Here is a 15,824-nt window from a genome sequence, read left to right on the forward strand (position 1 = left end):
TTTTTTAATCCAATGGTAACTTAGCTGTTTTAAGACAAAAATCTGTGCACTGTTCTGTGCAGTGCTACCCACAATTTTCACATATAGCTTAACAGAAATTAGGTCAAGCGTCTCGTTTATTGGTTTGTGACTTCCCATCTTCCCTGGGTCTGCGTTCGTGCTTGTTTTCATGTGCGGGAATGCACGTGGCGTTTCCTGTGGCTGCGTTTTGCGTGTTACGGGCCACTAGTAGTCCACAGGCCATTGGTTAGGAAACACTGTTCTAGATAAGCAGCTCACAGCCCTTACTTAAGTTGGCCTAATTACTGTCACCTCCTCTGGTCTGACACCCTTGCAGTGTTGCCTCCTGCCCTGTGTCTCACTCAGAGCTGTGGGGCTGGTGTTCAGCCCCCCAGGGACTGCAGGTCCACTGGTTGCCTATGCATGGCTGAACTTTGCCTCGCCAGTTGCTACCACCCTGCAGGACTTCAGAAACTGGAAGTTGATGGTCATTGCACTAGATAGTAGAAAACCTGGTTATTATTTTATCTGTGCACAGAGTGCTGGGTTTCAGCAGGCTTGAAATGAGGTTCTGATGCTGAAGGTTATTGTACGAATTGGGAATTGTACCAGTTTCCTACAGAAAGTGAGGATTGATGGATCCAAAGTTGCTGTGTGCAGCCATGGCTGCTTTTTGTTTGCTGTCTCTTTTTTCACTTGCATTTTCCAGGCCACGCAGGGGGAGTTGGATTGATTTCAAGGAACAGAGGTGCTTGTCAAATCTCTCTTGCTTTGCTTCTCCACCTTTTTGTGTCGTTTTGGGTTTTGTATAGAGATGCTGTCAAGTCTGAATTGGTGCAGAGAGGTTACAGGAATACAACTTGTTTTCTCTTCAGGCTGTTGAGTTTGTACCTGCAGATACCACAGTGCTCCAAGAGGAGAGTGTTTCCCATGCTTTGTGGAAAGAGGTTTTTTTCCTTCCTTCTCAGTTTGAAATTGTTGCCCCTGGGAAGGCTAGTTTTGGGAATCTGAAAAAGCACAAAACGCCAAATAATTTTGGCTAGAAAACTGTCTTGCATGAAGAAGTTAAATTGTCAGCAGTGAGATACTGGGCCTTCTGCATGTGGAGTCTTGCCCAGCAAAGCATGGCCAGAAGATTCCTCCCATGATGTCCTCAAGCTTTTCTCCAAGGGTGTTTGCTGGTGGGACCTCTGTGCTAAGCTGTGGCCACCCAAACGCTAGACGAAATGCTTGAGCTTGCAGGTCATGTTAACCTTCCTTGTGTTCTTGTTTTTACAGAGCTGACCCTGAACCCACCAGAAGGGATAGTAGCAGGTGAGGAGCTGAGCAGGGTTTGCACTGTGAAGTTGTAACCTTGCGTTCAGGTAGCGCTAAGCATTGTTTTGTTTTTTCTTAATAGGTCCCATGAATGAAGAGAACTTCTTTGAATGGGAAGCTCTGATTATGTGAGTTAATACTGGTTTGTATCCGAAATCAGCACTTGCATGCTATGATTAGCTTCTAGGAGAACAAGAATGTAAAAAAAAAAAATCAGTTCTGCATAACATCAACCTTGGCCTACCTTTGGCTGGGAACTTCTTTTCTGACCCAAACAGGTAATTATATTTGGAATTGAAACAGTGTGACAGAGGCAGCATTGGGACTTAAGTGATCATTTGTTGTACAGGTGTCATTATAATAAGCAACATTCAGCATAAGTAACTTGCAAATTTGACAGGAATCCTCATTTGGGCTCCCTTGGATATACGTTGCATATACAAACACTGTAGGAAACAATGAATTGCTTGTAGATCACACAAACCTGTCGGGAACATTACTCAACTGCAAATACAGGACAGGTTTTTCTCATGTTTTAAGTGGAGCAAAATACACAGATTAGCAGTGATAGGAGAAAAAAATCAATGTCTAAAATTAGTTTACTTACTATTCAGATTTTTTCTGGAAAAATGGAAGGGGATTGATCTGAGAAAGTATTCAAATAAAAAAAAAAAAATAATTCTTTTGAAATTCTTTACACTTCCTGAATCGGCTGGTGTTGTAAAGATGTTGGGTGTAGTGGTTCCATGTAGAAAGCTCTTCTGTTGGTGAATAGCTCTGATCGCTACCTGTTGTATTTTGAGGGGTGACAAAGACTTCTTTACAAAGCTGTGTCCTCCCCCTTCCACTCCCAAACTGATGGGTACGGTTGTTCATAGCAAAACTTGCCACGAAAAGACAAAATCTTCTTGCCCAGCATCTTACAAGTTGTCTTCTCTCTTGCTTGTACTCTCTTACTCATGCCGTACCCTTCTTTGGGAACTTTGAGTACATGGAATAACTGGTGATTTTTACAAAATAAAGTTCTAAAATGGTAGGGGGGAGGAAAAGAGACCTTTGTCACTTGGGTCTGACAATTTACACAAATGCTACAGAATTAAAAGATGAAGAAGCTCCAAACTGCTAAGTCTGTCTTGAAGCTGATAGTCTGTTGTTAGGGTAGATCCAGACTCTGTATTTCAAGATTCCTTTAGTAAGAGTTGGTGATTTCCTTTCCTTCAGCCAGGGCCAGGGGGTCCCAGGGGACATTGGGGGCAGGAGGCGGTGGCTGTGGCCCCACTCACAGCATGCCTGCTGTGCTCTTGGCAGGTTTTCACTGCAACCACCAGTGCTGACTTAAGAGATTCTCAACTAGCGTGGGTGGCAGAATTTTCCTAGCTTGGTTTGCTTGGAGTGTGTTGACTAGGGATGAAAAACAAGATTTCTGTCTCTTGGGATCAGGCACGCAACCAATACAAAAGCATCCCGAGCTGTAGCGTATCACCTATTCCACACAAGCTGGCTGCGTGGGTGATCCTGCTTTATGGCAAGTGGGAGCCTCTGAGTTATTTTAGGCCTCGGTAGATGGAGGTTTGGATTACCGCTTCTTGTTGATTGATATGAAGAGTTGGCAAATGCCTCTGCTTATGTGCAGCAATTTATCCTGTGATGAACAGGTTGTACTTCCTGGTAGCTCAGTCCCCTGAAAATAAACACTTAGCATGGAAATAGGTAATTTGTTGCCTGACACCAAAGATTTTGGCTGCAGTGTCTTACGCCTTCTCTTTCTGCAAGTGGGATAGTTATCACTCTTCTGAAACATGCGCTTTCTAATGTACCAAATTTCAGTTCAGATGGCTGTGCATTGCTTGGAGTGTAGAAATCCCAGAGAATTTAATGCACTTCTTGGAATATGGAAGGAAATTCCTGCCTATTGGTACTTTCTTGTAGCAGAGATTGTGTGGTTGAGTAGAGCTTTCATGAGGGACACACGGAGGTACTTTTGGATTTCATTCATTACCTAGAAAATATTTTTTCTGATGTTTCCCATAACAAATTCTTAAACAACAGAGGAGCTGCTTGCAGGCTTGAAAGCCCTTCAAAGTGCTGAGTGTTGAGCTTCAGGTCTTTGTCAGCGCAAAATGAGAGGCCTAGGTGCTTTAATTTTGGTTTCTGTATTGTGTGTGTGTCATAATAAAATTATATTTTAAGATCTGCTAAATTCTGAAGCTGTGGTACAATAGAAACATGTTTACCCTAAACATGTTTGGTTACTTTCATCTCTTTACAAAACTCTATTAGTAGAAGTGTTTGCATACATTTGGACAGCAAGCTAAATGACTTGTTTATATTTGTGATAATCTTCTCAAATGTTTTGTAATCTCAAATGTGCTGTGTGAGATTCTGGGAATGAAAGAAGTGCAGATGAGGAAATTAAAGTAAAGTTGGCTTCAAATTTTTGGACAGATGAAGTGCAAAAGGTAAGTAGCATAATAATGAAGAGAACAGAATACTTCTTCCTTCACCCAATTTGTATAAAGCTAGAGCATATGTAATGGCAAATAAATTAAAAAAAAAAAAAAGGTGCCTAAGAGAGAAAAGACATCGCCCATTTATCAGTTCAGAGGTGGGCTGGGTAATTTTACAAAGATTGATATAAGAGCTTGGCTCAGAGATAAAATAATGCCTTTTAAAATAATGGTGGTAATAATTTGTATTTCCGGTGTTCTTGCCTGCAGCAGCAGTGCTGGATAAATGTTAAACATATAAATTTTAAGGCTGTATTGACATGTCTGAATGATAGAACAGTTCTTATGCTCCCAAAGTGAGTGTAATAGATCCTGAACTGGAAACACAATATGGTAATCTTTCTGAACAGTGGAGGTTTGGAGCCTGATGTAAAATGCAGCCTTTTGATGAGACATCAAACAGTAGCTGAATTAGAGTATTTGTGAAAGCCAAATCTTTGTAACAGGGTGACTTATTCGTGATGATAAATAGCCCCAGCACATCAAGAGAGTTTACCGTAATGCCGCTCCATTCCTTAGCGCTGCATGAGGTCCTACAGGTTGCATTGTGTTGTGCAAGTTTGTGAATTTAACATTTCATGACCAAGTTTTGCCCTCTTTGGTTGGCATATACAAGTGTGTGTTGCTATTGAAGTTTATCCCCAAAAGACACAAAACCACGTAATTGTTAAGAACTTTATTAGCCTAAAGATTGCTTGAAAACTAAACAGCATAATTTGAAGTCAACTTATCAAAAACCTGTCTAGAAAGGTAATTAGATCTGTAATTAGGCTTATGACTTTTGTTTAGCATGGAATTCCCCTTTTCGGCATCTGATGACTGTGGGTTTTGGTCTTTTTCCAGCATCTTTTTACAAATAAGAAGCCATTTACAAATGTACGTGAAGCTATGATTATAGAATTAATTGTCCTTGTCAATGCGCTTTTCCCTCCTTTTTGGCAGATACCTGCCATCCTTTTCTTCCCCCTGCCTAAGTAATGGCCAGCTCATGGAATTAGGAGTTTCTTACTTTCATGCTATGGCCTATGTCAACAGAGTTGTTTGTAACATCTCACACACAGCTAAACAGTCTGGTTGTCTAGCAAGTCATTTAATGCCATATAATGGCTGGAGGAGAACTGATGTCTGCTCCTCAGTGCTTTAGGGAAGTCTGTAGAGTAGCATCATGCATGAAAAAAGATGCAGAGAGTGCCTGCTTTGCAGGCTGTGAAGAATCTTAGATGGAGAAGGTTTAGGACAACGTTTTTCTTGGAGTTATGTGCCTCAAGCCTGTGCAGAATGAGTGCCTTCTGTGTGCACACGGTTAGTGATGGCAAGTGCTTTGTCTTTCCTGGGGCATGGGAGCTGCTTAAGGCAACTGGCCTGTTGGCTTGGTGCTCTTCACTCAGTGGGATAGGTGTCACTACTGCGTGGTCTGGCTGTTTCTTGGAGGAGCCCTAATCAAGTACTGCGTTAGTCTGGACTTCAACTAGCATAGCAGCTCGGATGAGATCATAGCATAAGGCACGGAGGCTTTGAATGTGGTGTACTTTGAAATCTTTGCAGAGTAGGTGGTGTGATTGCAAAAGGTGCTTGTGCTCTTTACCTCTCTGGCCCTGCCAATTTCTTTTTTGAACTGAAAGTGACACTGTCAAGTTTAAATGTTGTGGCCTCCTGAGTGTTTTGTAGTTGCAAATGCTGTCTTGGATTAACTTTTAATAATTTCTTTGAAGTTGATCCTGGCAGCAATGAATGGCTAAAACAAAAGCATTTTGCTCACATAATACAGGGCCTAAAATGGAGCATGTTGGGTTAACATATTTGACAGAAGAGCCCTTAAGGCTGTGTGTTTGCTCTCAAAACAGAACATAAGACGCCCACCAGCTTTTCAATGCATGTATGTACATACTCTTAGAAGTTCAACAATAAGCCTTTAAAATGCAGCTGGAATTAAAATGTTCATGAAAAAATGCATTCCGTTTACTCTTGGATGTGAATTGGATCCCGACTAAATTTAGGGAAAAGGCCAGAAAGGGAACAAAATGGTTGAGATGGTTTAACTTTCATTCTTGCAGTATGTTCATGCATTTCTCTAATCTTACCTGCCAGTGTCAATATTCAGGTTTAAATCATGTAGTTCTTGTGTTTATCTACCAGCCAAGTCTTGAATCCCAAAGTTTAAGAGAGTGAGCCTTCTAGGGCTTTAGGTTTTGCTGGTCTCAATTTTCTTTTTCTGTAGGTTACCAACTGCAGTCTTAACTGTTAGGAGTCCTTGAACTTTTATGTTCTTTCTGGCATGGAGAATGTGGATTGGGAGGAGGAAGCATGAAGGTATACCTAAACCCGTGTTTGAAGAGCTTTTTACTAAATACATGAGGTTTCCTTGGCTAAGATTTTCAGTGATGAAGCTTGTTTCGTGATCTTTCCAATCAAGGGAGATCATGTTTGTGTTATAACTTCCAGATGGCTCATCAAGTTTGAATAAATCATATCTAATAAACTTTTTTGCTCACCTTCCAAAAATGTTTTATGTAGGGAGGGTAAAATAGTTGTCTTTATATTCTCAACTTGATTGCACTTTGAACTAGATGATGAACACAATAAGGAAATGTTTCTACAAGAACCCTGATGAAGCCATTTGTTCTCCGCATGCACTTGAGGGAGTGCAAACTAAATACCTTAAGTCTGCAAAGAAACATTGTTGTCCTGCATCTAGCAATTACGGTCCCTGAGCCATGTTTTTATTTTTACAAAACATTGCTGTGTTTTTTGCATCAGATAGTGATAAGTGTTTATGTGTGGTTATGCTCGATACTGGCAGTTTGAATCTCCATGAGTTTTATAAATTATTTTTGAGCTACAGCATTTGACATCTCTCTCTGTCTTGTGCAGCATAACAGTATCTTCAAAGGCACAGGAGTCCCACACCTGCCTCTGCTTTCTCTTGACATGCAGACGCTCGAATCCTGGAACATGCCTTGGAGCCAGATACTCCAATTATATCCAGACACACCCTGCTAATTAAGCAGTGTTGTGACCTTCCTAGTAATTTAGTGTGCAAGCTTTGATTTCCCCCCTCCCTCCCAAACCCCATATTTGGATTTAAGTTTGAGGTGTGGGGTAAGTGCGTTAACTCTTTGTTTTCTGGAGAAGATGGTATAACCCAAACTTCAAATGTCTCATTAGACAAGAATTTGGGTGAAAGAACAATTTAAAACTCTGGTGAATAGTTTTTTTTTTCTGTTTCTAGGGGTCCTGAAGACACCTGTTTCGAGTATGGGGTTTTCCCTGCTATTCTGAGCTTTCCACTCGACTACCCATTAAGTCCTCCGAAGATGAGGTTCACATGCGAGATGTTCCATCCGAACAGTGAGTCTGATGCAGCAGGACGTATGGGGGAGTGGGTTGCTTGTGCACCTTAAAAACAAACTTCTGCAGCAGGAGAGCTGGCATCCTTACCAAGGGCGGTTCTCTCCCTTTCCAACCTTGAGTATGCAGTAGGAGTGTTCAGCTGTCCAGCAATTTTGTTCTGTCTTAGGGTCACTTTATCACATTATTCCTCGCATACCTTTTGGTCATAAACAGTGCAATAAAGATTCCAACAACTTCACTGCCTTTAACATCATTCCAGGAATACTTGTAACTATTGTATAAATAGTCTAAAGATAAATCTTCTGTACACGATGTGAGATTTAGTGAATTAACACAGACTCTTTCCAGTCTTGCTCTGTGGCTTGTATGTAAAGTAGTTTGGTGCTATTTTAACAAGTGAAAATTTGTTCATATTGATCAAAGTTTGGATGCTGCTTTATTTGGCAACATGGCTTCTTCCCCATTAAGTCACAGGTTTAGTAACATTTCTGATGTGATCTTTCTGAGATACAGAGTGCTCTGTTCAAGCAGATGACACATTTGCAGGCGTTTAATATTAAAGACTTTGCTGGCCTTTTCTCTGCAATTCTGATGGTGACAATATTAACTTAAGACTTTTCAGTGGAGGTAATTGAAGTAACAAGTACAGCTAACAAGTTTGAGCCTTGGACAGGTAAAAACCTTAAAACCCCCTTTCACAGCCTGGAGCACTACTTTCTGGAGTCAGCCATGGCATTCGTTGTAAAATTGTTGCTTATGACATCTGCTAAATCAACATGGATTGTGTAAAGATCGTTTATCATCACCCAGATTTGATGGGCTGGATCTGTGTTCTAGGCTATTAGGTCTCTGCCACTTGAGAGCAATAAAAGGAAAATGCTGCTCTCCTGCCTAGTGTTTCCTTCCCAGCTGATGTTCCTGCACTTGCATAACACAAATCTTCATCTCAGCTGGGAATCGGTTTATTTCATCCTATTCCAAGGAATTTTGCAATTTCTTGAAGATCCTCTGTTCTTCCCTTCTCAAAACACCACTGATGCAGATTCTTGCCCATTTAATCCACAAGCAAACCCATCTTTCTGTTCTCCTGTGGAGGATGCACCTGCACATCATAGTGTAGAACTGTGCAGACCCGCCCAAGGCAGTGCAGCATCAGCTCTGAAGCTCCGATGTCTGCAGCAGTGCAGCGTTTGGCACCTGGAAGACGTGTGGCTGCATTGGCACCTTGCTCCAGCTAGACTAATTCACCCAAACTTCTTGGCAGGACTGGTCTCCGTGAGCAAATCTGTGTCCACACAATACTCTGCAGCTCCAGTTCTGGCCTTGGCTTGAGATTCGCTGCTCACAGCTGCTTTGTGTGCAGCATAGCTAGGAGGAGTAGGGTGCGGAGAAGCACAAACTGCTTGTGTCTTGTGTTACAGAATGGCTCTACATGTGGACACTTCCTTGGTGGGATTAACTGGAACATACAGGATGGTCAGCTCAGCTCTTTAAAGTCCCATGACTCTGGGTCACGTTAATCTAAAGTTGAGATCACCAAAAGTAGACACTTGAATCTTTCCTCTCAGGTGGGATTGTGATGATCTGGTTATACCCAGAAAGGTTGTAGAAATGGGTGGCCATGCTGTGCTTTTTCTGTTCCTTAAGTGCTTACTCCTCCACCTGTGAGGAACTGCAAGGAAAATGTTTACAAAGTCTGCTGTGTTACTTTATCTTTGCAGTTTGTGTTATGTACAGGGGGAATTGAGACACCACAGAATTATCTTCTCTTAAAATAAAATTATGTTCATGGATGCTCTGGCAAAGATAACTTCAAAGTAGCAATTAATGGCAAGTCTTGCATCAGCACTTAGTGACAAAGTGGGAAGATGTGTACGTCTTTCTGGAATCAGCCTTTACTGTCTTGACTGTGCTGCTGTGGTCCAGCTGTTTTAAATGAGCCACTGCATAAAAACATTAGAGTAACTTACAAGTGAAGTACCTACTACCAGTGTGTTCCTAACTTGCAAGGAGAAGTGCTGATTCAGCAGGTGCTGTCTTCATCTCTTCCAGCTACTGCTAGACCAGCTGCAGTCCCCAGCCTGGGGCTGCAGGAGGGGATGTAAATAAAAGTCTTCCAAAGCGCTTACGTGTTGCAGGCTTGTGCAGACATTAGCTGGGTGGATGGAAGGAACTAAAAATGAGCACAACTGCTTCCAGCGGTCATTCCCTCTTTTTGTTTTGTCTTGTTTTCCTGGCAATGGCACAGGTTTGGTCACCCAAGGAATAGAAGCACTGAAAGTACTGGGCTAAAGTTATCATTCCTTGGGAGGCTGCAGAATTAGGCCATGTTGCTAAAGCAGTGTTTCAGACTCCATGCTCTTTGTGTTGCCTCTTCAACCTTTCTTTAGCCTCATTATCAAGTCAGTGGAGTCCAGTGTCTGTGAAGATGACTTGTACTGTTGCAGATGCTTTGCTTACACTAAAGGTGGGAGGGGAAGACATCTGTATCCTGAATTGGTAGGTTACCTTGTTTCCATGTGCTTTAATGCAGCTGAGCTTTAAGCAAAATTAAAAAAGGTACTGTGAACCCTTCTGGTTGCACCTCAGCAATGTTCAAAATAAGATCAATTATATTGTTTATAACATACCACTTCTCCCTCCTTGTTGCAGCAGAGCAAGTTCACTTAATTCTTTTTACAGTCACTGTCCAGTGGTGCACTCCAAAGTGCATTCAGTGCTGTGTGACTGTTACCTTTCGATTTAAGTAGGACTGGTTACCTACTTGGAGCTGTGTCCGTGCATAAATACTTGCCCTGTTCCACCAGGCTGCATCTCTTACTTTTTCCATGGAGCATGTCACTGGTCATTGAATGACACAAGTGCTACCAGCAGGCTTCTATTGGGAAAGAATAACCCCAGTTTGTTAGATTTGCTTAAAGGAAATTTTTGCTAGATTTTTGTCTTTCAGATTTTGTGTCCTCTTGCCTTTGGAAGAGGAGATTTAAAACTGGGTTTAGCTTCAGTCATACAAAGGCCAAGTCCAAACATTCATCTGTGCTAAAGATCTGGAGAGGCCAAGTGTTTCCACTGAGTAACAATCAATCCCCTATACTTCTTGTGCAGTTTACCCAGATGGGAGAGTTTGCATCTCTATTCTTCATGCTCCTGGGGATGATCCCATGGGATACGAGAGCAGCGCTGAGCGGTGGAGTCCTGTGCAGAGTGTGGAAAAGATCCTCTTGTCGGTTGTTAGCATGCTGGCAGGTAAGGACTGCTGTTTTATTAGCAGTAGCTCAGATAGCAGTTACTGAGTTAGCTAGAGCTGCTTCTTGCTGTTTGATTAAGTGAGCAAAGGACATTTAAAGCTGCTCAGCCGCAACCACAGTTCTTAAAGCCCTAGTATTTATTAATAAACTAGTTCTCTGAAACTAATTGAAAAAAATAAGACCGAATTAGTAAACAGGTGTTTCCAGCTTTGCGAGTGACTACACTGCTTTCCTTCCAGGTCAGCAGCAACTGAGCAGGTGGTGGTCAGGTGGGTCCAGAGGCTCAGCTGGTTCCCTGCTCCTGCACAAAACTTGTGCTCCATCTTTGTATTTGCTATGATGTCTGTTCAGCTCTTGCAGGTCTTAAAGCTATTGATTACAGCCTGTGTTGGATTTGGCTTTAGCAGCTGAAGGGTTACCAGCCAGATCTAACCAGTACAGTAAACTGGAGTCCATGGCCTCTGTGATTCACAAGCCAGCACCCTCCATTTCTGTCTGTTATTTGCCAGCCTGGGAATGCACCCCATTCTGCCACCTCTGTTCAGAGGAAGGCTTCCTGAGAAGAGGAGTGGGGTGAAAAACTTTTCGTGCAGCCTTTTAAATGACTTTCCCTAAATCCAGCGAGGGCTGTGGATCAGCTCTGTCGTGTACAGCTCCCTGAAAGATGAATCCTTTTCCACACAGTGGACAGAGCCACTGAACTGTCTGAAAAGGGCAGAGCCATGTCCCTTAGAATCGGTTTTGAATGATAAAAGATTTTAGACAGTTTAGAGGGTTTAGAAGCAGCAAAGGTGATCAAAGAGCAAGCAACGGATTCTTACATGGGACCGTTTTAGCTTCAGAATAGTAACCTACTGTTGGGAAGCTGTGCAGACAAACAGTACCTCACTGGGCTTCCCATGGCCTCCAAGAACTTCGTTTGTGGTGCAGCCTTACCTAGACTGGTTAGCGTGGGAGTCACCTGGTCTCTCATTTTCTGCCTGTGCGTCCAGTTTTCCCATGGTTTTTGGAGGAATTGGCCTAAAAAACATTAATGGTCACCTTCTGTCAGGATGCTGGCAAACTCTCAGCTCTGGCTCTGCAGATAGCGTAAGCCCAAGCTTACCAAACTGGGTGACCTGCACATCACTGGCTTTAAGGGCGGACCATCAGCATTGTGTCAAGAAAGACATGAACCCAAGATGTCTCCCATGAACTGGGCTGGGGTGGATTTGGACTAGTGTGTGAAGCAAAATGGGTAGAGTACGTTCTGTCTTAGTGACTTGTGTAATCCCGTGACAGTTGTCCTGCTGTATGCTGACCATGAACCTGATAAATTCTGTGTTTCAGCTTACCTCTGTACAAACTGAAGTGTTGGAGTCGCAGGGGCTTAATGTACTTTGTAAAGTGCTCTGAAATCCTTGGATGAAAGATGTTGCAGAAATGAAAGCATTGTATGGGTTTTCTTGGTTTGTTTTGTTGTTTTTTAATAGAACAAGCCATCCCAAAGAGTGACAGAGCCTGTTTGGGTGGCCTGGTCAGGAGGGCTTTGTGTCTGTGAAGCTGCAGAACCAGAAAAAAACACTTTGCAGGGAGCAGTGCGCAGTTTTAAAAACCCTTGACGGCACTGGTGGTGCCGCATTGTGTTGTTCCACGTGCATGCCGGGGCTCAACTGCTGAGACCATAAGCAAAGGAAAGTCTTGCTCCTCTGCTACTTGTTACTTGTTTCTTACCTAAACTTGACCTTGCTGTGATATTCTCTTGTGATCAGTTAAGTCAGAACCATTCGGGAATCCAGCAGCTGTCACTGGATTTTCTTTAGTGGTGTTTCTGCAGTCCTAAGCAGGGGAAGTGTGCCAAAGCCACAGGGAAGTGGGCAGTACAGAGGCATTATTGAAAAAGCAAGAGGGTCTTGCTCCATTGCCTGCCTGCCCACCTATCTTTCAGTCTTTCTCGTTTCAGAGCCAAATGATGAAAGTGGAGCCAATGTAGACGCCTCCAAGATGTGGCGGGAAGACAGAGAACAATTTAACAAAATTGCCAAGCAGATTGTGCAGAAGTCACTTGGACTTTAAGCTTACAAAGAGACTGAAGTGTTTTGTATTTCTCTCCACCTGAAAATGAGCAGTGCTCAGTGCTGGTACCAAAAAGGAAAACTTTGCAAAACTATTGGCCTAGTTCTTATAATTTGTTATTTATTTACCATCTCTTTTCTTCTTCCACTGCTCCAGAGAAGCCTCTAGTTCACTCACTAAATTGTGTGGAAAAGGGATTTAATACTAGGGAAAAATATGGAGACAATGCTGCTTCAAAAGCTGCTTGTTGCTACCTCACTTCATGGTATGGAAAGCTTGGAGACTTTGCAATCTGCAGCGCACCTTTGCCAATCTGCTGTTTGAGAACAGAGCTGGTTTGGATCACCTGCTGGAAGAATTAGTTGTATGTTTTTATAGGTAGCATTGCATCTGGAGCACCAGTAGACAGGAAATAATCTATCCATTTTATGATACTCACTAAGTTAAGGACAGCATTTGCAGTCAGAACTGGTTTGAAGAGTATAGTTAGCAAGAGAGGCTAGAAAACAAGGTTATAATCAGGTTGTATTAGCAAATAAAGTGATTGTGCAGCATGTAACTTTAAGAGAAGATCTAGCGAGTCGTCAGTGACTGGCTGGGGGTCTAGAATGGGCTGATGTTCCCATGTAACACTGAGTTTGTATTGAGCCTTTGAGTCAGTGTTTGCTTGGAAGAAATCCCAAGAGCTGCTTTATTACTCCTTAAAGACACTCAATTGTAAACTTTACATTCAATTAGAGGTGCAAGATGTAAAGACTGGATTCTTAAACACTTTGGTCAGGTTCAGCATGGGCAAGGTAGGTCATTGGCAGCCTGAAAATCCAGTGAGAATGTGTCTGCTCCACTGGGCATGTAAAATATCTCTGCAATAATGTCAGCTCCTCTTCCGTTGACATCTGGGTATTGAGAGGATTAGGCACTGCTGACCTTTGCCATTACAGCCCTGGTCACCCATTTTGCAGGTGAACGAGCGAAGATGAACGTGATGAATTTTGTAAAATTAACTGTAGCACTTCTTTATGCTGACTGCTCTTGTGTATTTAAATATGAGTCAGAGAAGACACCGACTGTTTTCTAGAGGATGGTACGACGCATGTTTAGAACTGCAGAGTATTGTAGCCGACCACTGGTGTTGGAGGGTGCGGGAAATACCAGCTGCAATGATCAGTTTGTAAAACTGCTTAGGGGCCACGGGTGACCTTTGTGCTCTGCAAGTGAATCTCTTGTGTAGGTCCAAATCTTCTCCAATTTACTACAAGCAATAACATGCCTATTGATAGCACATGGAATCAAATTTTGTTGGCAGCTTTAAATGGGCTAAATTTGAGAAGGGCTTTTTTTTTTCCCTGTGAAAAGCCTGTGATAAGGAAGGAGTCGCACTGTGGAGAAAGCTTTACGGAGGTGATTGTGTGCATGTGTGTGTGTACAACTCATCAGTATTTATGTCTTGCTGTCCGTGCTGCATATTCACGTGCTGCAGATCGCAGTATGCCATCATTCTGCACCTCTGAAGAGTTTGTATTGCTACAACTTGCTGATTTTACCTCCTTGTAGAAGTAATTCTCGCTTTGGTGTAAGGGTGGGAGGGGGACCTGACACAGTTTGGGAGCAGACATGATGAAATAGTGTTGTACCTAACTAGTATTTCAAGGCATACAGGAAAATGTAGTACTTATATGCAAACTGGGAGTGTTTTTTGAATTGTAGTAGATGGAGCGTTGCTCCTGGGAGTACTGGAGCCGCTTTTGGAAACAATGCTGGAGAGCTGTGAGCACCACATGGCAAACGATGAATTCAGCAGACATGGCAAAAGTGGGCTTTTTTTAAAGCGCCGAGTACTTTATTCATGTGTGCTCACTCATTATCTTTATTTTATGGTGGGATTTAGTTCTGTATACTAAAAATAAAGTGATTATATTTTCTCCTTTCATAGATGTATGCAAATGTATTGCAGTGGGTGTTTTATATGGGTAAAAGAGTCCAATTCTGACTTGGTCCAAAGGAATGGAAGGGTTGATTCTAACGCAGTTAAAACACAGGGGATGCTTTAGAGGGGTGGAAGAGTTGACACAGTTGCTTGGGCTTTCCAGGCAAGTTTCTTGTCTCTAATGATGGCAATGACTTGATAATTCAAAGAAAACTATAAAAATCTGACAGCCTGCAGATGTGATGCAGTTTGCTTCTTACATGGATCATAACAAGATCTTTGTATCTAGCCTAGGAAGGTCTTGTTACGGCAACAGGTGAATCATGAGTTTTAATATATCATTCAAAATCTGCTGATACTAGCTCTTGGATTTGAGAAGGACAGTTAGATGTCCAATTCCTACTGAGAATTTCCATAGTCCCCAAATCTCTGTTGCTTAGAAATAAAATTGTTTCTTTTTAAGTGACTGGCATGCAGTGTGCTTGCTAACTCAGGTGTTTTAAGCCACCCAGTGAACGTATATACCAAGCAGTCTTGCAGGTGACAAAATGTGAGCAGAAGTCCACCTCAGAGGACAAACTTGCCTTGTCGAGGTGAGAAGAACTGTCCCGAACGATGACTGTTTGCTTAGCTGAAATCGACGGTGAGCATTTGTGTTCATTGAAAGGCTCAAACATGGCACCACGGTTGGCGTGTTAGATTCCCTGTTTGCTTTACTCGCAGGAAAGAAATAAAGCTTCATAATCATTATTCCGTAATAAACTGAATCCTTGCACACAGCATGAGGGTTTATCTCACGCAGCTCCACGCTTGTGCGGAGGCAGGTGGGCTGCTGTGCCTGGCTTGCCCTGAGAGGCAGCTTATTACAACTGGGGAACACCTGAGAGTAAAAGCTTGTAAAGCTGCCAAGTTGATCCCGTGATAGACTTCCCTGAAAAGCTTAATCCCCTCCTTTCATGAAGGAATACTCATGTTGGCAGCATGTGTAATACTAGCCAGTAGCAATGTTTTTTCTGAGCAGTTGCCTTTTCTCAGTCTGAAACAGTTACTGTAAAACATGTTCCTTGGGGAGTGTCGGAGCTCTACAGGTGTTACGCATGAAGATAAAGTATTAAAGGTTAAAAAAACCCCTTCCTCTGGATTATATTTGCTTTAGGCTTTTATATTAAAAAAACCAAAACCCTTCAACAAAGCTGTAAAAATGCAAGCAACGTCCTCTTTAAAGCTTTTGTATGTACAGACATCCACACATGCACACTTTTTTCTTGGCAACTGGGGCTGTGTCAGAACACACACAGTGGGATGTGAGACATTCATTAATTGTTTTGTGTGCCTGTGTGCATGCAAGTGGTTCTTTGAAAGTGTGAGCTGTCGGGCAAGAGGCGTTGGAGCCACATGAAACGGCTGCAGCTTCAGGGC

General features: G+C 42.5%; 1 protein-coding gene across 2 annotated transcripts; it reads left to right on the plus strand.

Moving 5' to 3' along the window:
* Window positions 1–1,257: 1,257 nt before the first annotated feature.
* UBE2G2 (ubiquitin-conjugating enzyme E2G 2) lies at window positions 1,258–15,153 on the plus strand. Of its 2 annotated transcripts, XM_009320213.1 has the most exons (6): window positions 1,281–1,314; window positions 1,400–1,445; window positions 7,054–7,172; window positions 10,281–10,421; window positions 10,663–10,692; window positions 12,366–15,153. In XM_009320213.1, exons 2-6 carry the CDS (start codon window positions 1,405–1,407, stop codon window positions 12,476–12,478), a joined length of 444 nt encoding a protein of 147 aa, XP_009318488.1. In that variant the 5' UTR covers window positions 1,281–1,314; window positions 1,400–1,404; the 3' UTR covers window positions 12,479–15,153. The 2 variants fall into 2 exon arrangements, with proteins under 2 accessions (XP_009318486.1, XP_009318488.1); XM_009320211.1 differs by lacking the exon at window positions 10,663–10,692 and having other exon boundaries at window positions 1,258–1,314.
* Window positions 15,154–15,824: the final 671 nt, after the last annotated feature.

The sequence above is a fragment of the Pygoscelis adeliae genome, unplaced genomic scaffold, assembly GCF_000699105.1.
Source record: "Pygoscelis adeliae isolate BGI_AS28 unplaced genomic scaffold, ASM69910v1 Scaffold833, whole genome shotgun sequence".
NCBI classification, from domain to species: domain Eukaryota; kingdom Metazoa; phylum Chordata; class Aves; order Sphenisciformes; family Spheniscidae; genus Pygoscelis; species Pygoscelis adeliae.

What these genes read in the sequence shown, in the direction of transcription:
- UBE2G2 (XM_009320213.1), top strand. Translation starts at nt 1,405, where the DNA reads ATGAATGAAGAGAACTTCTTTGAATGGGAAGCTCTGATTAT. An exon ending in CGAGATGTTCCATCCGAACA is followed by an intron (nt 7,173 to 10,280) that starts GTGAGTCTGATG and finishes CTTCTTGTGCAG; the next exon opens with TTTACCCAGATGGGAGAGTT. An exon ending in ACTGAGCAGGTGGTGGTCAG is followed by an intron (nt 10,693 to 12,365) that starts GTGGGTCCAGAG and finishes TTCTCGTTTCAG; the next exon opens with AGCCAAATGATGAAAGTGGA.